Raw genomic sequence first — 24,762 nt, forward strand, 5'->3', positions numbered from 1 at the left:
TTTGACAAGCACACAGCCGACTAATCAAAATGCTCATTGCTGACAAGTCACATACCAAAACATTCAACATTGATTGAGTTTGTGTCCCGGCACCTGTTTTTTTACGACTAAAGACATAAAAATCACAAAGACATCGCTTGGAGGAGAATAGCTGCGGAGATTGAATATGACGCCTCCAAATGTTTTGCAATGTCATGATGTGCAAAGGCCTTTAGGCAGTGAAGTTTCTCTGAAAGGTTGTTGAAACTGTTTTCTGCTGTTTTACCCAAAATGGGCCGAGATAAGGTGTTACTTTTATTGAAAACTATTTGGCAGCTTCCCGACTTAAATAAAAGCATCGGTTGGTACCTGCTACTCTACATACCTGTCTACATAGCCTGTTTTTTTTCTGCAGAGCCTTCTGGCACCTGATTGGTCAAAACCTCTGCGACTAAAAAGTTACCACTAAGAAAACACAGAGCGCCTCTCAAGCTGAAGTCCTGAATTTGGTCTCCTTTTTTTGTTGATTCTTTCAAGATCAGCTTAATTGGCTCTTAATAAACCTCTCTGAATCATATTTCTGATTTATTTCAACATTTTTTTAAAAGTTGTAGAAACAGACAGTAACGGCATTACTTTTGTCTGCGTGAAAGTCCAAAACAGGATGTGAAACCTGAACAAAGACTAGAGAGGGTAGACCATTTTCATTACTTTGTTGGGTGTCATGATTATGTTTGTGAGCATCTCTTTCCAGGCTGGTCCAGTTGAACCTATTATTAAACATGAAGTTTATTTTTGGCGTCTGTTTTATCTTTCTCCCTCCTTCAGTCGGGGTGTTCCCGACTCCAGCTCTGCTGTAAATGACCTTGACAGTCATTGCTTTTAGGACTGCACGGTGTTTTTCTTTGCGACTGTGTTAGTCCTTTATTCGTAATGAAATTCACACATATACTAAAGGCGTGATTAGCATATATATTGTATTGACACAGTGGCAATATGTTCCCTCTCTTTCTCTTTATCTATCTGTTTTTCCCCCTCCCCTTCTACCTTTCTGTCTTTCTCTTTCTTCCTCCTTCTTTCTCATCCTCTTCTCTGTGTTTGTGTTGCTCTTTGAAGTTCAGCTGTGCTGTTTTCTGTAATTTTTATCTGCTGAACACGCGGTCGCCACGTTGCTATGATTATTTACAGTAAGGGGAAAATAAAAGTGCCGCCGCTGACGGCCGAATGCTTCCTCCTTGTGTCTTTTTACATGTTTACAGCTCAGCGAGGCCTTATTAGTGTTATTGACCTGTGCATAATAAAATGACTGAGCTTATGCTTCATAACAAGGCACCAATATGTCAGACAGTCAATAATTAAGTTTGTTTACAGTGTCTGTATCTTCCAAACAGTAATCTAAACTTTCTAATACTACTCTCATTTCATGTAAAAAATGTTTTCTTTTCTTTTTGTTTTTACTCATCTAGCATAGCTTAGCATACCTTAGCTAGCATAAATATTTTTCTCTGTCAAACCATGCTGTGTGTCTTGTGGCTTTAGCAGCCCTCAGAATGAGTACTGTACTCCAAAATTTGGGGTCACTCCTGTAACTATACCATCTAAGGGCAGCCGTTTTTGCAACCTTTCAAAATAAGAGTTTGGTTTGTTTGTTGGTCTCGGTGGGGCCCTCAGTGTAGGGCAGGGAAAGAGGCAGAATTAAAACCTTCCTAATGACAGGAAATATTTTCACTCAATGTGGACTTTTGTACCTGTTGAGTTTGATAAAGTCGCTGGTCATCCTGGGCCCTGCATTGCAATAAAATTGTTGTCAATGGTGGTGTGTGATGTAACTGAGGGGTAGCATGCACAGGATGAACAAAAGGGGACCAAGCATTGAGCCTTGGGGGGCACCTTTTGTGTTGCTAATGTAAGGAATGAGTTGATTGTTAGTCAGTTTATGCTGCCAATAAGAGTTATAGTCACAAATAGGGGTACAAATGCTGATGGAAGAAGGTGAACCACCTCTTCTCTTAATTTGTTTAGTCAGATTTGTTTGAGCGTGTTTTGATATTAACACCAAATATTGTTACAAATGTTGTCTTTTCGACCAGTGACTATTTTGTTAAATGAGAACACACAACAAGTAGTAGAGTTGATGTGTCTTAGCTGTAACACTTCCTGCAGTGGGATATTTCATGTATGTTTGTGTACAACAAGTCGGGTTATATAAGTTTTGAGTCGTCTGCAGGAGTTTAGCATCTCTCTTTTTCTCCCTCCCTCCTTCTTCTCTTTCATTCATGGTGTCCATTGGCACTCCTGTGTCTCTTGCCAGCCATTCACATTTCCCATGGATACAGAACACACACTCACACTCACAAACACACACACATAGAGACACTGTGCTAAGTCTCCCTGGTTACTGAATGCCTTTTTCATTGACTGTCCGTTTCCATGGAAGTGAAAAGACGGGAGGAGACAAGGGGATGATTAGAAGAGAGGAGAGGAGATAAGGAGAAGTAGGAGGTGATAAAAGGAGAAAACATCACAGGAGAGGGAGACTAGAGAAGATGATTTCCTGACGTGAGCATCCTCAGTTTTTCTTATGCTACATTTTGAAAGTTCCTCTTTTTGAGTGTTGTTTGATAATTTCCCTCTTAAACACACACAAACACATGAAGATCAGGATATCTCATGTGAATATTACACGATTGGTCCAGCAGAAAACACTCCAACACACACACACACGCACATTGATTTACACTGTGAGCTTCGATTGACATACACAAATTCAGCTATGCATAAATACATGCATAATTTATGACCAGGGGAGCCTGTTGGCTTTATATGTGTGTGTTAGGGAGCATATAGTGTCTCTTATTTGCTGTTTGTTTGCATTTGTGTGTGGGTGTGTGTCTATATAAGAAAGATGCAAGTCTTTATAATGTTGCACTGTTACATGAGTTTACCCCTAAAAAAATTTCTGCGGTTTTCAAACACCCGTTATCGGCACGATAGCGCATGTTTATTTTCTTTCTTGGTGCCAATGCAACTATTACTTCTTCGTATTTCCTCAGTGGGACTTTTTTTTAATGTTAAAACAGGTCTGTTAAATAATTAATTGCAAAGTTTTAATTGTAAATCTAATTGTTTTAAAGTATGTTTTCTCTTGTTTTGCTGATTTTATTGGAATAAATAGCATTATTGTTTAGCTAACGTTTATTAATCATGATGTTTGTTTCAATCCTGCACACGATTAAAAAAATGGCGTTGATACTAAAAAACTACAACTTCATTTCAAAATGATGCAAGACGAGCTAAATAACTCCAGTATCAGCACATTTTGTTTGTTTACATTCCCTCTGCTGTATTTTCACTTATTTTGTGGTTCTGCATCAGTCTCCTCTGCTGCTCTGCTGTCATCTCACTTCCCCTCCTCCTCCTCCTCCTCCTCCTCCTCCCTTTGCTGCAAATCAGATATGACAGGAAATATTGTCCTTGTAATGGAGACTCAGGGCACTCTGCCTCTGTGTCTGTGATACACACGCACCGCTAAATACACAGATATACATCAACACAAAATGAAATGCACCCCTTCAAACTGCACACATACACACACACACACACACATGTGATCTGAGTGTATGTGTGTGCGGTTTGAACAGGACTCTTGTTGGATTATTTTCTTTGTCTCTCATCTGACGATTATCTGAGTTTAACTTCCTGTTAGTTTTTACAGTGAAGCGGTCGATCCATCAGCATTATTATCTCTTAATTAAGCAGCAGAGCTTAATTACAAGAAATTGAGATTAATTGAATTATTTTTATTGCTTAAATTGTTAAAAGAGGCTTAAATTATTCCTATAAAAGGCTGGTTTCGATATTATCTGCATTCATTTAATAAGCTTTTATAAGTACAGTCAGTGACTTTTGAGATATTAGGATACATGTCTTCAGCTGTAAAAGTCTGAAGAAGCCAAGCTCTACAGAAAGAGATAAATGATATAAATAATAATTAAAAAAACTCACATTGCTTAGGTTAAAATGTCAACAACAGTCATGTCCATTACCTAGTCTAATGGTATTGTCCAAAGGGGGGCAGGTATCATTGAACCAGACACATTAAGAACCTTCATTGCTGATTTAATTATAATCTAACCCTGTCAAACTAGAAGTTTTATTATTCAGCGGCAGAAAGCAAAGACTTCTTTGCTTTGGTGCCATTAAGTCGCACAATCAGAAGTGAAGTCTGGCTATTAGATGTTTTGAATAATCTTGTTTTTATTGATCTGGAATAAAACGTATGACTCATAAAGCATTAATGCTCTTTGTGGCAGAAAGTTAAAACTGCACTTTCCCATTTTTAAAAATCTCTTTAATTCATTTAGGTCCTGTTCCCTTGTATTTCCCTCAGTTCTGTGTCAGTCTTGATGTGATTCTGGAGCAATACAGCAATACTTTGTTTTTAGTATTAATCAAGGACCATCATATCTTGTATTAGAGTATACATAACATTAGATCTTCCAGACCCGTCTGGCTGCTTTATGGGTGGGGTCTTTGCTGCTTCTCTGCTGGCCTTAGTTTTTTTTTTTTTTTTGTATTTGCATGAAACAGAACGGAAGTGTGCTCTCCCAACCTTAGGCTTTGGCAACCACTGTAGTCAAGTAGAAGTGCAGGGAGCTCAAATGTAACTTATTGAATTCAAAGACCCTGTTAGAGCCTGATTCGCAACAACGACACAAAATGTAATATAAAAAAACATTAAGTCCTGCAATTTGGGTTTTATTACATTTTTTTGTTGTTACATTTTTGGCTCCAACAAGCCCCACACAGTGCTATTTGCTAATGCTCTTCCTGCCTTGTCTGCTCTACCCACCTCAGACTTTGGCATTCCATCTAGGCTTGTGGAAGGGCAAGAAGATCCCAAAACAGAGCAATGGCATCAATCAATGTATTTTATTTATGTGTCAAGAACATAAAGAGAAGGGAGGTGTGCTCTCCCCACCTTGAGTTTCGTCATCCCATTTAATTATTACAAATTATTTTAGACTAGTATGAGTTCAAGTCCAGCCTTTGCACTGAGGACACTGAGTGCTGAGAATGTTGAGTTTCCTTTAGTTTGAAATCAGAGCTAGCTCTTATTTTGTGCTAACCCTGCTCAAGGAGACGCTTGAGTTTTTCGCTGTGTTCCGCAAAATTGACTTTGATCTTAAATGAAATGGCTCTTACAAAAATATTTATGTTTAAACCATAGACTGTAAAAAAATGGATGTCATCTTGCTTGGCTCAAAGTAAAGTTGCCACAAAAAACTGCTCCCCCTGGTGGCTGGCTGCAGTACAGGTCAAAAAATCCATCTCCCCGGTCATTCCAAATGCGCTGTGGTCAAACTTTAAAAAATGAATACACCTTGTAGAAATGTTTCTCACATCTGATTTTTGTGGTGATTTTGAAAATATCTTTTGGCTGCCTTGTATTCAAGTCCTCTTTTTTTATGAGAAGTTTTGTTTTCATTAGATACAAGAGGTTAAAATGAAGCTCTACGTCATGTTTAACGATGATTGACAGCTGCCGTTCTTGTGTATTTTTGGGGGGATTGTAAAATATGTCGGGAGGTAGACCCTCAAAACAAAAAAATAGATATATTATTTTTTTCACCTGGCTCCACTTTGATTCTCCCAGAATCCCTCACAGTCTCTACTGCGCAGACTCTGGCTGCACAACTGCTACAATTGCTGCGCCAGTGACGGGTCACAGTCCACGCTGTCCACTGTGTGGTTTTGACATAATGTTTGTTTTTTTTTAATCATTTTTTGTCCCTGGAAAATCTCTTTTTGAATCTTCTGGAGTTGAAGACATCAAAGTATTTACAGCACAGTTGTGTTACTTTTCTCTAATATCACAACTCATTTACGTATAAAGCCTTGTTTTTGGGGTTGCACAGAGCTAACGCAGCAAAACAAAAGCATAAAATCACAAACATGTTCCCCTGTGAACTGTTTCTCTTCCAGTCTTAAAGGTAAACGCTTCTGCTGATTGTGCGTCAGGAGATATAAAACATCCCCGGGGCTCGTTTTAACTTCAGTCACCATCATTCTAATCAAATAATCACAGTGGAACAAATTAATAATCCTCTTTTATCACCTTCATCACCCAGCTGCAGCTGAGCAGTTCACCCTGATGGAAACAAAGATGTAAAAACATTTCAAGTTGTTTTCTGACTTCTGCAGAGAGAGACATCTCCCTGCCTCTCCGCGCGTCTCTGTGGATTTGTCTGCATTTTAAAAACGTCTCTATCCCTCCGAAATCACTCTTTTAAAAGTCAGCCCGACAAAGGAAAGTCACCCCGTCTCTCTTCTCCCAAAATAACACTCACACCCGCTGTACCACTCTCTTTGTGTCTTTTAACCACGTTTTAGTTTTGCCCTTCAACTTGGACTTCAATCTCGCACTCAGATGTCGGCTTCCTCCGTGTTTGCCCCCGAAACTTCAGTCCGAGATTTATTCCCTTTTCAACAAGTTGACGTCTGGATGGAGTCGATGTTTTTCACTTCTCCTTGACTATGAAGGATCGGGAGATGCAGGGAGGGAAAGAGACGGAGGGGGAGGGAAGGAAAAGACGAGGAGATGGAGGGGATAAAAAATGCAAATCAGAAAGAGATTTGAAAACAGAGGCAGCGAGAGGAGAATCTGAGTTTAAAAACTTTTGTTAACTGAACACACAGAGGAGGAGCAGGAGAGATTAAATGATGATAAAGGTTAAGATGCAACAATATTTTTATTTAATTTGCATTTAAGGAGGGAGACAGATTTTCCTCCAATCAGAGCTCAGGATAAATGCCTCTGATTGGCTGAGAAGTGAAGGGCAAAGCGACCGCAAGTGACACTTTGGTGAATTATTAACGAGCAGCATCACTCTATCCATCATTTTAAACACACACACACACACACACACACACACGCACACTCCCTGATAACTATATTAACAGATATGAACGCAGACGGACAGAAAGAGGAAAGACAAATCTGTCCTTCTTTATCAGCCGCGTTTAAAACGAGCAAGCGGCACAGAACTGGGTGGTTTCACATTAAGAGAGCGATTTTATCTTCCAGACGGCTCTTTAGTGTATTTAAATGGGCTCTTAGCAAGGTTAAAGCAGCTGCAGTCTGTCTCTGTGGAGACTGAACTTAAAGCAACACACTCAGACTCCAGCAGGATTTCGCTCAAAACCAAATACTGCTCATTCCTGTGGAGAATTCTCTGAATCAATCCATCACTTTCACGTTTATTTTTATTTGGATGCTGTCTGTTAGCGTTCACACCATCCCGCACCAGAGCAGACCTTCACACTCTCTCCAGAAAAAGCCTGAGGAGTGTAAATGCTCCTCAAATCTTGCTTTTCAAGCTTTTTAATATTGCATGACAACCAAAGAGTGTTGTGTTCAAGCTTCATGAAATTCTTTATTTCGTTTAACCGTCAATAAATGAACGGTTATCCTTAAAGTGATACTCCGGGATGGAACAAGTTGGGTCCTATCAGAAAGGTTTAGGGCAGAAATTACCCCTACAGCAGTGTTTTTGTGCAGCAGAAGCCCAGAGCGCACACACCAAACACCCCCTCCCTGCTCCTCTGCCGGTTTCCTCTGCACTCAGACGGGGCCATTTTTACTTGACCAAAAACACAAATAAACGGACTCCCACTGAAAAAATCTGATATCGGTCTGCATTCACGCTTTATTTAGAGAATTTTCAGCGCGTTACTTTCCCACAAAAACACCGCTAAATAAGACTCTAGTTCTCATGGTGTCGTAAAACGGCGCTACCTCCGCTGCAGAGCCACAGCTGGCTACGAGGCGCTTGCTGCTTAGTGTATCAGTTCACGCGCACGGTGTGCCAGATATGAACAAACGCAGGTAGTCTGCCAGGACGAAGAGACACGATGAGAACTAGAGCCCCCCATATTATCATAAATATCATTTTCGCAAATTTCCGTAAAATGTCGTGAAACCAGGACATGGAAAATCTATTAAGTGAGAATAAAGGGCATCTTACGCTAAAAGGAAAAAGTTCTTTTTTTAACCCAGCTCACTATAACTCTTTAGACTGACTCTTTGAAGGAATCGAGTTGAAGCAATATATCACATATAAGTTACTATTGCTCCAATCAATTTTGTGACGTTTGACTTCCATATGGAACATCAGCTTAATTTGATCATGTTCATAATACTCAAAATTAAACTGTTACTTCTAAGGAGTTGACTACAGGAGAAGGGAATGTAGATTACTCATTCATTCATTCATATTCTACTGCTTATCCTGTTCAGGGTCATGGGTACCAGGAGCCTTTCCTCGCTGTCTGCGGGCGAGAAGCAAATACACCTGGACATTTCAATGAAACATTCTCTGTAACCAAACTTTAAAAAAATCCTTTACATTTTTTTTCGTAACTGTGAGTAAGGAGTGAAAACAGTGGATAAGAGACCTTGCTTTACATTGAGATGTTGTGCGTGGACACAGGCATGTGCTCCACATGGCACGGACCTGCTGTCTGTCCACATAGTATGGACTGTTGCTGTAACTGTGTGAGGGCTAGAGGTGTGAAACATAATGATACAGCAATATATTGTGATATTTTGACCTGTGATGAAATATCAATATCTTAACTCTTCTTCTCTTGGTTGATAAATCTTGTTTTATGTTGATTTCAAGCTTCAGACTTTACTGTTATTCCTGGTTTACTGATTCCAACAAGCCAAGGTGACGGTGAGCTCAAAATCAGGACACATGGTCATCAAAACTAAAACATGTCTGCGCTTCAAATCAAAGATTGCACAAGTAGTTTTTTGTAAGGTTGCATTTGTTGTGAAAAACGTGGTATGTATAGTGGTGGGAGTACAGGTTTTGTGAGTGTGTGTGTGTGTGTGTGTGTGTGTGTGTGTGTGTGTGTGTGTGTGTGTGTGTGTGTGTGTGCGTGTGTGTGTTTGGGCTTGAAGCAGCTCCATTCTCCAGCTGAAGCCCCTCATCCTCTCTGTTTTCACTCTGACACTCGCTGAATGTCAAAGAGCTGCACTGAGCTGGCCCTGTCAGTCAGCGGCCGAGTGTGTGTGTGTGTTTCTGTCTGTGAGCACGTGTGTGTGTGTTTATGTGTCAGAGAAGAGGTGTGTACTTTGGTGTGTCCGAGAGAGAGTGAGAGTGTGTGTTTTGAGCTGCCAGAGGATCTGTGTGAACAGTGATGTGTGACAGAGAGAGTGAGGGAGAGATTTGGAGCTCAGAGAAAAACCAGGCGAGAGGAAGGAGGGACCAAGGAAAGGAGGGGAGACAAGGGAAGAGGAAGGAGAGAAGGAGGGAACGAGAGAGAGGGAGAGGGAGAGAAAGAGAAGTGGTAGATCAAGGTTAGCAGACAGTGCTCTGATCCTCGTCTGACTCGGCTGGATTTACCCAACCTGGCACACACACACACACACACACACACACACACACACACTCACACACACACACACACACACACACACACACACACACACACACACACACACACACACACACACTCATACAGTCTGGTCTTTTGTCCTTCATTCCTTTCTCCACTCTCTTCTTTATTTTCTGTCTCAATTATTTGTTTCTTCTTTCCTCCTCCCTCATTCTTTGTCTCTCTTCTCCTCTTTTTTCTGTTCTTTCTTGTTCCATCCTTCAATTTTGTTCTTTCGTCTGTTTTTACTTTCTGCCATTCATTTCTGTCTTTCTGTTCTTGATGTCTTTCTTCTTTCTTTCTGTCTTGTTTTGGGTGTTTTTCCTTCTTTTATTTTTTTTTTCATTTTTTTTCTTCTTTTTTGTTTTCTCATCTTTTTCTTTTTTCTTTATCTTTTGAATTCCTTTTACTTATTCTTTTTTCATTCTTTATAATTTGTACTTTTTTCATCTTCCTTTTTCTGCTGTTTTCTTTCTTTCTTTCTTTCTTTCTGTCTTTCTTTCTTTCTTTCTTTCTTTCTTTACTTTTCTTTTTCTCTGCTTTATTTTGTTTCCTTTTCCCCTTTCTTCTTTCTTTCTTTTTCTGTCCATCCTTCTTTTCTCTTTCATTTTCTTTATTTCTATCTCCTCTTTTTTTCTTGTCTTTCTTCTCTTTCCTTTTGATTCTTTTATTTTCTTTTTCTGGGTATATCGTTCATTGATTTCTCTCCTTTATTTTTTCTTTTCTCTCTTTCCTTATTCATTTTACTTCTTTCTTCTTTCATTTCATTTCTTGCTTTCTCACTCTCTTTCGTTCTTCCATTTGTTTTCTTTCTTTCTTTCTTTCTTTCTTTCTTTCTGTCTTTCTTTCTTTCTGTCTTTTTTTCTTTCTGTCTTTTTTTCTTTCTTTTAGCTTGGTTTACAACGTGGCAGATGCGTCTTGCTCATAACTGTATAAAACATGGACGTAGTCTCCCCAACGTCACCTGTGTGTTTCTGAAACGGAAAATGAAGCACATTGGCTATAGCGGCCATACTGGTAGCGGCAAGGGCTTCGGGTACAGCTTTAGGGCGCCTGTCAGTCACGTGACCCTGAGCTGTACCTCTGTACCGAGCTTGTGATCTTAATATCCTCTGAATGGCCGAGTTAGAAAAAATTCACCCCCCGTTCAGTGTGTGCTGATAGCAAAATTAGTGATTCAGTCACGAGACCTTTTTTGAACCAGGCTGTAAATAGGTTAATTTCTGCTGTGAAAACATCTTTTTTTGGCTTGGTGTGTATGTGACTTCCAGTACTTCCAGAGCCAGCCTCAAGTGGACACTGGAGAAACAGCAGATTTTAGCACTTCCGGATTGTTGCACATTCATAGACCCAAGGTTGCTGCTTCGTCTCACCGAGGAGAACAGGTTGCTGTTTAAGTTATGGTTTCTGATTGGTCCAGTATCAAATCTCAGGTATCAGATCTGTAAAGGTTGACTCGATTCGTCCCCAATCTCATATCAGGGTCCAGCAGATTCAGCATATTTTTGAATCAGCGTTTTCCTCTCTTCACGGCTCTGTAAAGAGGGGTCTCTCCTCTCCTGAACGCCACAAACCTTTTAGGAGCGCTTGTTTTCTCTCATCTGTCAGCTGACGTGCCCGCTCACAGGCCTGTTTAACCGCGCGCTGAGACCCCTGGAACATCAAACGCACCGTGAGGCGGTTCAAACACAGGGCTCCCTTCCAGAACGTTCCCCTGTAATTCCACAGGCATAAAGAGGCGCTGAACAGGAAGTCAGGATCTCTCTGCTGATGTCACAGCTTTAACCTCGTTCAGCACGGAGGCGTGTGAGGAGACAGCCGACGGCTCGCTCTTTAGATTTCTCTTCTTCTGTGAAATCTGCTCCTTTTGTCGTAGCCGGGGTGAGGCAGGAGCTGAAAGACGAATTTCACATCCTTTTGAGGAGAATCAGAGTGTTTTCATCGCGGTCACAGCTCGGCGGATGCTACAGGTCACACTCTGATGGAACATGTCTGTTACAGATGTGTTCAAAGGTGTGAGACATCCTGAATTCACCTGATAACAGACCCTCTGATGGAACAGCTGACCCTGATGGCTGAATTGGGGATTAAAGACACCATTTCCCATCATGCATTGAGGTACCCTGGTTGGCAGAAGCAGCTCAAACTTCTGCCCCCCACCTCGGCCGCTCTCCATCACACATTCATGCTCAGATTTATTGCGCTTGAGTGTGTGTGTGTGTGTGTGTGTGCATAATTTCAACATGTTCAGAGCCACAGGAGTGTGTGCTTTTTGTGTGTGTGTGTTTATGAAGGTGTGTGTGTGAGACATACCGTAGAGTGCTCCTACCTGTAAATGTCAGGCGGCTGTCCTCAGCGCTCGACAGCTCAGAAATCAGCGGTAAATCAGGCCGCTCGCTCGGCTAAAGAGGTGATTAATAAACATGTCATCCGTGTGTGTGTGTGTGTGTGTGTGTGTGTGTGTGTGTGTGTGTCACCCTCTGCACACCTTATTTGCTCTAAAACATAAGGAGATTGAGGCGGGGAGTGATGACAACAATGGAGAGAAAAAGGTGAGGAAGAGTCAATGAGAAAGAGGCCGATGAATTACAGCGGCGGTGACAGAGGGCGGCGTCTTTTCAAAATAAAAGCCCCTCATTTCTCCACTTTGAGACTTAAGCTCGAATGTTTTGCTGATTTCCCTTTTTTGAGTTTCTGCGTGGTGCAAAAACTCTCATCCCATCAAGATGTGAGTCAGGACAGAGCTGCTTTTTTTTTCTCTTCTACATCGTTGTAAAAACAAAAAGAGAGACGCCGAAGCTTCGCCCTTCATCACACTTAGCGCGGCGACCGCTCCGCTCTCTAATGGAGCTTCATCCATTTGAAATGACAGACTCCATTACGGCCGCGCGCGCCGCTCTGCAGCACGAGTGTTGCATGCTTGGGATTTATTCCTGTTATTTGCTGATAATGTGTTCAAAGTAAAGTGAGACACTTTTTTTTTTTTTTTTTTTTACCTGAGGTTGATTATGAACTTAGTGTGCAGAGGGTGTCGGAGGTTTGTGAGAAACTTATTGCAAAGTATTTGAGCTTAAAGAGGCAATTCATCTGCAGCTGCCTGATTTAGTGAATATATGAAGATAGTGCTGCTTTGCTAAACCATAGCAGGTTTTATCTTCAACAGCTAGCAAAGAACGCACTCAAACACTTCAAGAAAAAAAGTGTTGGGTTTTAGTGACACCTGTGGCCAGAGCTGGTACTGTTTCTCTATTTGTTATGAATCAAACAAATGGGGAGCAGGTCTTTGTATTAATACTATTTTCCTTTATTTAAGACAACTTTTTCTAGGGATGCAAAGCGACAGTAACTTGTTTTTGTAGTTATGTAGCACTATTGTTTCAAACTTTGTAAACTAATTTTGTAGATTAGTGTCCAGAAGGGTTGGGATGATATGCTATTCTAGCTATTCAATTCTGTTATGATTTTTGGGGTGCCGATTTGATTAAATTGCAATCCTTCTATATTTATGATTTTTGCTTTTTTTGTTTGCTCTTTTTTTTTTTTTTTTTTTTTTTTTTTACACCAGACCACATGAAAAAGGTAAATGATGATAATGTCAACCGACCATATCAGGAGCCATATTTTCCCCATAAAATGCACCTCACGTGAGTCAGAGAGGCATTTCGCCCTCTGCTGGAGAAAAGTTGTAACTTTTTTTCCTGTCCAGTTTATAAACAAAGACCGAAATTAAGAATTTGAACTTATAAAGAAAAAAAATTGATGAAGAATCCCAATTCTGATATAGTCAAACTAAAAATCCTGATATATCAATTTACGATTTTTTTCTCCCACCCCTAGTGTCCAGGAGGTGAGCAGACTATAGCCCCGTTTCCACCAAGCAGTCTGGTTTAGATCAGTACAGTTTGGTACGGGTTGGCTCAGTTTAGCTTGATCCTGTTTATGTTTCCAATCCCAACTGTGCCCCCTTGTGGGAGGCGGCATGTAAGCCGGGTGCCAATAGCTGCATCTGTTAAATTATAGCGCCATAGCAGCAGACACAGTGTACCCCACTAATAAATCCAACGAAGAAGAAACGTGACATGATAAACAAAGAGCAATGATGGAAGACATGCAGTTATTTGTCTTCTTTGTGATTTCCATGTGGCTCTTTGATTCGAAGCACAATCCAGCTTCATTTCAGAGAAGACTGGGTCCCAAAAAGTGGAACTGCTTGTCTCTGTTATTTGAAGATCTGTCGCGGGATTAGTCAGTGGAAACACCGTAAAATGTGTGTCGTGCCGTGCTCTGAGACATGGATCATCCGCTACATTTGTCCAAGGGCCCAAATTACTTCAGCAGACACTGTGAGGGCCACTTGCTCTTGTGAAATAATTGAAATGGATATTGTATCCACAATAATGAATTATTATTTAATCAATTTTCATTCCGAGGTTATGTTATTGTTTAGCATTCATCAGTGTTAACAGACTACCGCAAGCCACTAGGGGGCGAATGTAGTGCTGTAGGTTGTGGAGAACAGCAAAAAGAGAAACTTTAACTTTCTTTTTCAAGTGCAAGGGATACAAAGTCTGTTCAGTTCTTTACCTTTAAATGTTCCATCCAAGAAAAAAAAGAAGCAGAAATAAAGTATTTTTTTTATCAAGTATGGAGCGCTAAGATCAGAAACCACAAAATTCTGAAAATTTATTTCACGCTGAGACGACCCAATCAGGTTTTTTCTCAGTTCAACACATTTTCAGTGAGATATAGTGCCTCAAAAAATTGCTCTGCCAAACGGTATAGCAGCAAGTCAGTAAAAAGCTAAAAAAATGTCCCTCTCAAAGAGCTGTGAGTGGAAAGTTGATGCAGAATTGACTTACTGGTATGTATTTATAATGCCAACTTTTAGAAACGCTGGACCTGTGTACCTTATTTGCCACAAAACTATCGCTGCAAGCTTCAAGGAGTCATTTCCTGAACAATCAGAGGCCATCAGAGAAAAAAAATCTTACTTCGAAACTTCAGTACTTTCATACAAGCAGCAATTATTGACCAAACTTCAGCAACTGCATGCAACAAGTTTGATGTTAGTTTTGATTGAAAGGAGGCGATGGCCCGGTATACTTTTCAGAGAGTGTGTATTTCATTAGTGCCAATACAATAAACCCATCCCGACTGTGCAGATTTTGAGAAATAGCATCTAGATATAACCAACTTTGGCGCTGATAATCTAATTTTAAATCATGGGTTATAAATAAACAAGTATTTAAAAGTGAATCTATTTCAGATCACTGAGCTGGGTCCTCACAAAGACAGATAAAGACCACTCACACTCTTTTTCTGGAGGGATTCAGCACCAGAGTTAAACCCTCCTCCAGATTTACTGCAGCACTGAAGCAAGACTGACCCGTTAAACCTGCACCAAAACAGCCTGACCAGCTGGGGCACAATGTGTGTGTGAGAGTGTGTGTGTATCTGACCCTGACCAGGAAGTGTTTGAACATCCTCATCAAAAACTGGAGAGTTACAGCAGGTAAACAGGGGACCGTGAGTGTGTGTCTCCTGTGTGTCTTCTGTGTGTGTGTGTGTCATCCATGCTGCTCGCTAAACTGACACATTTTCAATCACATGGTTTATTCTGAGGAAATCGTTGAAAAAGAAGGAAAAAGGGCAGATTTCTGCGGCTCTGTGGGCTACAACAGGACAAGCCAGGATTAGTTTTTCACTTTGTGTGTGTGTGTGTGTGTGTGTGTGTGTGTGTGTGTGTGTATCCTAAGACAATGCCCTGGTAGCCAATTTGTAATATATAGTCGGCCTTGAAAAATGGCCCAGATCTCCCCTTCGCTGTCTGCAATTTAGCTCTGCCGGCGCCCCGCAATACCCATTGTACTGCCTCCCACCACTGCCATTTTGGTCCTGATGGAGTGTGTGTTCACGTGTGTGTGTTTGTTTACTTGCTTATGTGCATCTCAGTGTGCATTTTCCCGTGAGTCGGTCTTTGTGTGTGTGTGTAACTGCTTGAAGGAGCGGCTGTGTTTTAAACTCAGGTTATTGAATTTCTGCTTGTGCACCAGACTGTGTGAATCTACGTGTGTGTATGTGTGTGTGTGTGAACAGTAGTACTGTTTATCTTAAGTGTATATATCTGACTACCTGTGTGTATGAGTGTGTTTGATGCAGTTGCTCGTCCACTTTTCAAAATGACACCTGAAGGCATCAGTGTGGAACTAACGGACAGGATCTCTGGCAGAGAGGAGAGGAAGAAGAGCCGAGATGAAGAGAACGAGACAAATAATGGAAGGGCAACTCTGTTATATTAGACTCTGACTCTGGTCTTTACATATTTCAGGGTCCTAATCAACAACAATGGGTTGCTTCAGTCAGCAACTGCTGCTGGGACAGTGTTCTCCAGACTTGGCATGCACTATTGTTGTGATCACATGAGCTTTGCATGCTGGGCGATTTTAGATGCAGGCTGTTATGTTCTGATAATCTTCTTTTTTTTCTGATATTAGAAAAATATCAATGATAGATCAGGACAACCCTTAAAAACACTGATGTACCTTTGAGAGACACTGTCAATCTCTCTTCACTGGCTTCCAGTGGCAGCTCCAATCAAATTCAGAGCTCTTCCCCTTACTTACAAAACATTGACAAGAACGGCTCCTTCCTAACTGGGGAACTGGGGTCCCTCATCCAGGTCTACACTCCCTCTCACCCACTACGCTCTGCTTGTGAAAGATGCCTGGTGCTCCCAGCCCAGCGCGGCTCCAAATCTCTGGCCAGACTCTTCTCCTCTGTTGTGCCCAAATGGTGAATGAATTACCTAACTCTATGCGATCCACAGAGTCCCATTCTACTTTAAGAGATGTCTGAAGACTCATCTGTTCGGGAAACACTCAAGCACTAAATCTGACCCTTCTCCTCTTTGCCCTCAGAGGTAGAATGAGTCAGAAGGTCTAACCCCTAAATCACGCATAAAGCGTTGTGGGGCGCACGCCAATTCACACTGGCTGTGTCTTTGGTGTTCCACGCAGTGCAGGGCAGCGCCCATAGCAGCTGGATACCCGAGATCACAAGATCACAGGAGAACTGCATGTTCCTGCAGGAATCCCATCCATGACAACGTACTTGCGTGGCGATTAACTAGCATGTTAAGCTCACCTGGTACTCACAAAACTTCAGTACCTTCAGTCCATGCCTTCCCCTTTCTGTTGGTGTCTTTTAGAAAGAATATGTTGTGTTGTATAAAATCAAAAAGTTTTTCACCTCCGAAATTAACTTTTCTAGTCCAAAAGACTGGATTTCTTCTGGATCTGACCTGCTGATGACTTCTGGCCATGTGTCAGTGACGTAGCTTTGATGAAGATGGATAAGATTTAGGATCAAGGGCCAGAACATGGAGCTTTTTCTTGAAATCACTGGATACTCTGATCATTTTTGTGTCCGATTTCCTTTTTGGTACAATCTGCTCCGCAGAGATTGACGCGTTTCTGCAGCACACTCCAGCTAAAATAGACTTGCAGCGAAACAGACGCACTCAGCCATTGGTTGGTTGGTGCAATTGTCTTGCGCTTATTAGCGGCTCCTGCAGCCAAATAACTTACAGCACTGTTGTCGCACTAATGAGGTTTGTCCTTCTATCTCCTGTCACCTGTTGGTCATTCATCCCCAAATAAAATCCTTTAAATGTCACAGTTTAAACTGTGAAAACAAACCCTGCAGCTGATTTCTGCGTCCCTCTTCCCTGCTTGTTGTATAATCAGTGAAGTAGACCGACCTCTCTGAACACTAACCTGCTTCTTCTTCTTCTCTGCTCCTTTCATCCTTTATTGTTTTTCTCTTTCTTCCTCCCCGACAGCAGTGCTATGTTTCCTAGTCATGCATCAAGAGATCAAATCTAAAAGTAATACAATCTCTGGACTTACATCTCGGAGCTTTAATTTGAAAACCAACTCTCTGCCCGCTGCCGTAGCTTTAAAGCTGAAATAAGTTATGCCGGCGGTGCCCTCGCTTCACCCTCTGACAAGAACAATAGCGGCCGGCTCGCCTCAGAAAACTGTGTTTTACAATAATACTCGTCCACAAAGCAAGACCGACAATGTCAATGGTTTTATGGAGCGCTACACAGTGCAGCTAATGTTCTCCTGTGAGCCGGCATCGCTTCACTGCCTCCCCTCACTCTCTCCTCCTCCTCCTATTTTTTCCTCCTCTCTTTCATTCTCCTCGGCTCTCCCTTGCTCCCCCTCTCCGTATGAAAAATCCATCCCGGCATGGGTTTTGACAGCCTGTCTTGGGTGGGTGTGTAAAATTCAAATAATTCACTGTGCATAGACAGTCACTTTGGGCCTGCTTTGTATTTTTGTATTTGACTCCGTGTCACTTCCAGTCCCACTCGGAGTGGGATTTGCTTTGCAGAAGAAAACTGGAGGTTGGTTTATTTATTTATTTGTCACTGAGTATTCCCAAAGACGGGAGCTGTTAGAGCTGACCAGCAGAGGCGACAGGTAGATCTTAAAATTCACCTGCAAACCAGACATTCAGGCTGAGCTCACTGATAAATACAGCAGGTTTATTCATGGACAGAAGAAACAGAAAACAAAGTATGTTGACTTTATCGCTTGGGGATTTCGAAAACCATAAATGGTGCTGAAAATGTGAGAGTCCCTTTCCTCGGGTCCAACTTGGATCTTAGCATTACATGCTTCCACTGGTGGATGGGGCAAGTTGACTTATCTGGGTTCGAACTACCTCAGTTTTGACTTTAAACAACAATAGTTCAAAGTTTGGTAGCAGTGATTGGCTACCAGTCCAAAGCGTACCCTATGTTTTGCCCTAAGACAGCTGGCAAACATCACCAAAGCGATGGAAATGGAAAAGGAAGAATGAATGATTTGCCTTTATTGAAGTTTGGTTTGTTAATGGGACGATGACTTCAACCAGGAAATGGTTGAATGACTGAATCAGTGAGTACAGAAACTATGAGTCAAAAACATCCTGGAGTTGTGACATCAGACCCAGAGTTGCTCTCAAGCCAAACAGAAACATCCCATTTTCTGTTTTATTCTTGAATTGCACACTTCCTGTTTCATCCATTCTCCTTCTTTAAATTCGATTCTCGATTTCTGGCGTCTGTCAGATTTTCACATTGTGCTTACGACTGTTAGCATCACTAAACTTGTCATGCTTCCTTCTTTTATTGATTGGCTATCAATCTGCTCGACGTGATGATCACAGGAATGCTCAGTTCCTCTCACACAGGAGGATATCAGGTCATGAATCTTGTTTTTTTTGTCAATCAAAAAAGAAAAAAGAAAAATAAATAATGAAAAAAAGATTGTTGAAATGATTAGAACTGATGTAAAATTAGAGGAGCTATGATTCAAAAAATAAACATAAAATTTAAAAAAGGAAGAAAAAAAAGGGTTTTGAGGAAGCAACTCAACACAAATTTCACACACTGCACATTTTTTGAGTGTTTTCTTCCTTGCAAACAAAATAAAATCACCAACTGGGAACACATTTCTTCATTTCTTTTAATGCTGATGATTATGTTCAATATTTAACTGTTTTATACTCAAGACTGTCATGAAATGGCAACCAAATTAATGGTGCACTTCCAAAACATCTACATTTTTCCAGCACATTTGATCCTTTTTTATCGTTGCTTATTTAACTAATTCAGTTTATTGTGTATTCTTCGTGATATTCCAGGTCTCACCTCAGAGATTTTAAATAACAAAAACCTCTTTGGTCATTATAAAAGACTGAAACGGCGGCAGTCTCACTTTTTTTAAATGGTGTTATTTGTTTTTTTTTTCTGTTACTGTTTAGAAGGGAATCATGAAAAGACTTTGCACTTTCTGAGAGGTCTTGGGAGTTGTTTTTGTCCACTGAGTCACAGATGCCCAATTTTCTGTCATAAAGCTGCAGCTGAGTTATAATTCACTGCTTGTCTGAATTTGTTTTGCACTTCTTTTGTTCACTTTGCTTCTCTTCCTTTCTTTAACGTTTCTTTTCCTTTCTAGATTTCCACCTTTTCCTTCTTCCTTCTTCTTCTTCAGTCCTTAAAGAACCTCTTCACGTTTTTTTGTTTGTTTCACAGTGACCCCTACTGGGAGCGGCCGGCTAATGCGGGCAGCTGCTCCGCCGCCCGGCCCAAGACCCTTCACCTGGCCGGCCAGCAGCATACCTCGTCACCATGGTAACGTGTCTGTGCACACCTAGTAGTAGTAGTAGCAGTAGTAGTAGTAGAAGTAGTAGTGGTGGTAGTGTGTGTTGGAGTGTGTGTCCGGAGCGATTTGCTGAAGCTGCTGTGTTTGAGGATGCGCTGTCCTGCTGCGTTTAAGGAAATTTTAGAGTTTTGCTGACTCAGCATTTGATCATGTGACTCTCAGGTGACCAAGCGTTTAAGTTCCTGACAGGTGTTAGATTACTTTTTCTTTTTTTGTCTGTTTCATGATACCTCACTGATCCTTTCAAATCCCTAACATCTTCTTGGTTTTTCACTTTTATTATTTCTCTTTCTCTCCTCATTCCATCCTTTCCTTCCTTCCTTCCTTCCTTCTTTCCTTCCTTTTTGTCACCGAGCAGAGAGAAGAAGAGATTTGACAGAAAGTGTGCTGCAGTTTAGCGCATTCTAGCAGCTGCTTTAGTGTGTGTGTGTGTGTGTGTGTGTGTGTGTGTATGTGTGTGTGTATGTGTGTGTGTGTGTGTGTGTGTGTGTGGGTGGTGGATTACAGTAGTGGAGTATAAAGGAGGGATTTGTGTTGGAGTCGGGCGGAGAGCTGAAAGGAGACGACAGTTAATAGCTCATTATAGGACGAGATTTACACCGTGTAGGTCGTACACAAACACACACACACAAACACACACACACACACACACAAACATAAACACACACAATCCGTGAGTTATAACTTTCCAAACACATCCTCTAAATCTCTAAAGGTTCAGTGCGTAGAATTCAAAGGCTGCTGCTCTCTGTCTCTTTGTGTGCTTTCCACAAGACAACAGAAGGGTGTGTGTGCGTGTGCGTATCTGAGGTGTGTGTTTGTGTGTGTGTGTGTGTTACCTTTGCTGGGTGTTTTACTGATGTAAGGTGCATGTGTGTGTGAGCGTGTGTGTCGAGAGGGTGAAATTGAGATAAATGGTGGAGAAGCCTGGTGACCACAGAGGCCCTGGATACACACTCCACCTGTCTATTCTGCTTACAGCTCTGTGTGTGTGTGTGGTGTGTGAGTGTGTGAGTGTGTGCATGTGTGTGGTTGGCAGCATTAACAATCATGTAAAGGTGTATTTAGGTGTCTATTGCAGTGCGTGTGTGTTTCAGGTGAATTCCCCCCTCCCAGTTGTGTGCGCCTGTGTGTTTTTATGTTGATACCTTATGTGTGTGCATGTGTGTGTGTGTGTGTGTGTGCGTGCGTGTGTATGTGTAAGTAAGTAAGCAGAGTGGCTGTAAAGTAAAAGAGACAGATGTACCAGGGGGCTGCTGTTAATCAAATGCAACCTCAGCTAGGTGAGAGTGTGTGTGTGTGGAGAGGATAAAGGTTTGAGAGTGTGTGAGTGTGTGTGTGTGTGTGTGTGTGTGTGTGTGTGTAGTCATAGACAATGAGTAAAATAAAGAGAACAAAGATAAAATTTAAAATCTGTTTGCTGAAAAAGATACTGGTCAGTAAACTTCCTGCTGCTTGAAGACGAGTTAAACTGAGACGAGACTGAACGTCAACATAACCACAACTTTTAAAATCAGCTAAAAAACATGATGTCACTCTTCAGCAACACCTTAACCACAGAAAGTTACATTTTACCATGTGCATCTTTTTTCTCATCAACCTACCTCATCATTTTTAAAATAATTTCACATCATTAGCCTCTGTTTTCCAGTTATGATTCTCCAGGAGGACACAGATGTCACTACAATCCACACCAAACAAACAGACCTCACAGGGCCGTGTCTAGAAATCTGTTGGTAGATGTTTTTACTCATTACAAGAAACAAACCTGTCAATCAAACTAAAGAAGAGTTCTTCAGCAAAAAGGCCAAACACAGATAAGAAGAGTGTAAGTTAGATGCACTCAGGCAGGTCCCTTTTTTACTAATGTTTAGGGGCAGGACAGCGAGGGAATCCCCTCCTTCTTTTAGTCTTTATTTTTTATCTTCTCTCTTTTGTTCATGTTATCTCTCCTCTTCTCTGCCTCATTCCACTCTTTCTCTGAGCCCTGCCCCTTTCTCTTTCTCTCACTTATCTTTAACTTCTTTCTTTCTTTTTTCTTTCTTTTTTTTTCTGTTTGACAACTCATTTTGTCTCAGTTTTTTCTAATTTCACTTTCCCTCTCTCATCACTTTTCTCATTTCTTTTCCTGACTTTGTTCTCTGAATTCTCTCCTTTCCAACCCTCTCTTCCATTTTCCTTCTCTCACCATCTGCTTTCCTCCTTTTTTCCTATTCTCTTTTATACTTTTATTTTTTTTATCTTCTCTTTTTTCTGTTATCTCTTCTCATCGTCACACTTTTTCAAAGCAATATCCCTTTTCTCTTCATCTCACTTGTCTTTAACTTCTTTTTCTTTCTTTTTCATTTTCTTTCTTTCTGTCTTTCTTTCTTTCTTTCTTTCTTTCTTTCTTTCTTTCTTTCTTTCTTTCTTTCTTTCTTTCTTTGACAACTCATTTTGTCTCACATTTCTCCATTTTCACTTTCCCTCTCTTTTTTCTCATTTCTTTTTTCTTGACTTTGTTCTCTGAATTCTCTCCTTTCCAACTTTCTTTTTCTTTGTCCTTCTTACAAAATCACTTTTTTCATTTTTCTTTTTCTCTTTGTAATTTTCCACTTTAATTTTTGTTTCTTATTCCCAACATCTTTTCTTACAGCTCTTTTCTGTCTTCTTTTGTTTCTTTTTCTCCGATTTTGTCTTTCTTTCTTTCTTTCTTTCTTTCTTTCTTTCTTTCTTTCTTTCTTTCTTTCGTTCTTTCTTTCTCTCTCTCTCTCTTTCTTTCTTTCTTTTTCCTAATTATGCAGTAATGTAGATTTATAAGGGCTTTGTTTTCAAACGTCTCATAAATAAAGTTGCCTGAAAAGTCAAAAGTCTTTCTTCTTTTTTTTACCGTCTTCCCTTACTCTTCCCTTTTCTTTTTTACCCCCTCTGACTCTCTAGCTCCCATTTTCTTTCCCTTATTTATTTCTTCTCGTCTCTCCTTTCTTCCCACTTTTCTCGTATAAGTTTCTTTACATTCCATCTGTTTCTCTCTGTCTCTGTGGTCTGACGGCTGTTTTGTCCTCTCTCTTGTCACATGACTTGACTCTTGGTTTGTCGCTGACTTGTTAACTTTCCCTCTGATGGGTGTCTTCTTCTTCTTCTTCTTCTTCTTCTTCTTCTTCTTCTTCTTCTTCTTCTTCTTCTTCTTCTTCTTCTTCTTCTTCTCTCCCCTTTTCTGCCTGTGTAACCTTCTTCTTCTCCTCCCCGTCTTTCTCTGTTTCTGTTTCTGCGAGAGCTCCCAGAATTCAATTTTTCATCCTTTTCTCTTATTTTGTCTTTTATTTCTCTGTATTTTATCATCTACCTGTGTCTTTGTCTGCTGCCAGGAAACAGCTTAATAATGGATTGTATAGATTTCGACAGGGAGTCTGTGTGCATGAAGGTGTGTGTGCGTGTGTGTAAGACAGAGTGTGTGTTATCAGCACAGACCCTTTGATGTGGTCATGTGATGTTTGTAGTCCAGCAGCATTGATCTTCAGGCCCATCTGTCTGATTGCTCCTGAAATCAACAGTCAGAATCTTTGATGAGGTTTGTTTGATATAAATCAGCAGGTCGACTGTTCGCTAATTTTACCTGAAAGCTTGTTTACCTTCAAGAAATCCAACTGGAAGATGCTCAACTTTTAGGAAAAACTTTATGTCTGTAGTTAACCTCAGTTGTACTGTGACTTCTTAAAGTCACTGGAGACATAAAAAAAACTCAGATGAGATGAGGAATCATTGTAGTTGAAATTTACGAATTTGTAAGATAATAGTGTTGCAAATTTGTGCAGTGAAGAAAGGCATGAAATTGAGATACATGTTTTAAACAAATATTTAGAGAGAAAAATACAAAATTGAGACAATAAGACAATTTTTTTTAAATGAAAAAAGTAGCACACTTTTTGGAAAACAGCCAAAATTCTGTTTTATTTACATTATTTTTTATTCAAACAGTTGTATATTTTTAAGAGAAACATTTGCAACATTGTGTGAAAAAGTTACATGTGAGAAATTATTAGTGTTGGTGTAGGTGAGGAATAAAAAAATCCACAAATGTATGACAAGAAGTTACATATTTGGGAAAGAAAAACCTCGTATTTTCTTAAGAGAAAAATGGTTGAATAGTTTTGAGAAAAATAAAAAAAAACTTTTGAAATTTGTGTGAGAAACAGTTGCATTTTTATTAAACAATGGATTTTTTTAAGTAAAAAAACAAAAACAAAAAAAACAGTCGTGAATAAATATGAAACAGTGAATGCTTTTAAGTGAAAAAAAAACAAAAACAGAAAAAACAAACAAAAAACGTCATGAAAAATATGAAAAAAATGGTTTTTAAGTAAAAAAAACAAAAACAGAAAAAAAAAAACAAAAAAAAATAATTAAAAAATATTAAACAAGTTTGTTTTTTAAGTAAAAAACAAACAAAAATAAAAGCCAAAAAACAAACAAACAAACGAATAAAATAGTCACATATGTGTTAGAAAAAGTCACGCATGAATACATTGCATCTTTTTGAAGGGGACAAAACGGTAACATTTTTCTTCAACAGTTATCCCACTTAGCTTAGCATACAACACCTGCAACACCTGAAAGTATTTTTTATCTACAATCCTCTCTTTGAATTCAATCAGTCATTTTTAATGTTTTGTGGTTTGATTTTATGCTATGACATTATTTTGTGATTTGATTTTATTTTAGCTGTAAAGCACTTTGAATCGCCTTGTGTATGAACTGATTGCTCTAGAAATAAACTTGCCTTGCCTTAATTTGAGACGTAAAGTTGCATAGTTGATTAAGAAAAAACAGCTTCGTATTTGAAACGAAAAAACGGTCACTTATTGCTGGAGAAACATTTTTATTTCCAAGAGAGAAAGAAGACTCATTCCTGTGAGAATAACAGTGTAATACTTTAAAGAAAAAAAACATGTATTACTGAGTAAATCAGACACACATCGCTGAAAAAATTGATTAAATAGTTTTATCTAAAACGTTTGGAAATTTACGGCAGAATGTTGCTTATTCTTAAAAGAAGGAACAGTTCAGGTTTTGTGTAAAAGAAAATCAGCCACACTAAGTTTGCATTTTTTAAACTTTTCAATCATATGCAGCATTTATTCTAATC

General features: G+C 40.1%; 1 protein-coding gene across 4 annotated transcripts in view; it reads left to right on the forward strand.

The window, feature by feature from the left end:
- npas3 (neuronal PAS domain protein 3) overlaps positions 1-24,762 on the forward strand; it is a 343,632-nt gene that overhangs the window by 83,226 nt on the left and 235,644 nt on the right. For 3 of the 4 annotated variants that reach the window (XM_074692832.1, XM_074692831.1, XM_074692833.1), the window contains one exon: positions 19,508-19,606. The exons of the other annotated variant lie outside the window; for it this stretch is intronic. In XM_074692832.1, coding sequence (XP_074548933.1) covers positions 19,508-19,606 — 99 coding nt within the window. The remainder of the gene's footprint in view (positions 1-19,507; positions 19,607-24,762) is intronic. 4 annotated transcript variants of the gene reach the window in all.

The sequence above is a fragment of the Halichoeres trimaculatus genome, unplaced genomic scaffold (assembly GCF_033239565.1).
Source record: "Halichoeres trimaculatus isolate MK-OKI-2021-1 unplaced genomic scaffold, fHalTri1.1 fHalTri1_scaffold_17, whole genome shotgun sequence".
Classification (NCBI taxonomy): Eukaryota; Metazoa; Chordata; class Actinopteri; order Labriformes; family Labridae; genus Halichoeres; species Halichoeres trimaculatus.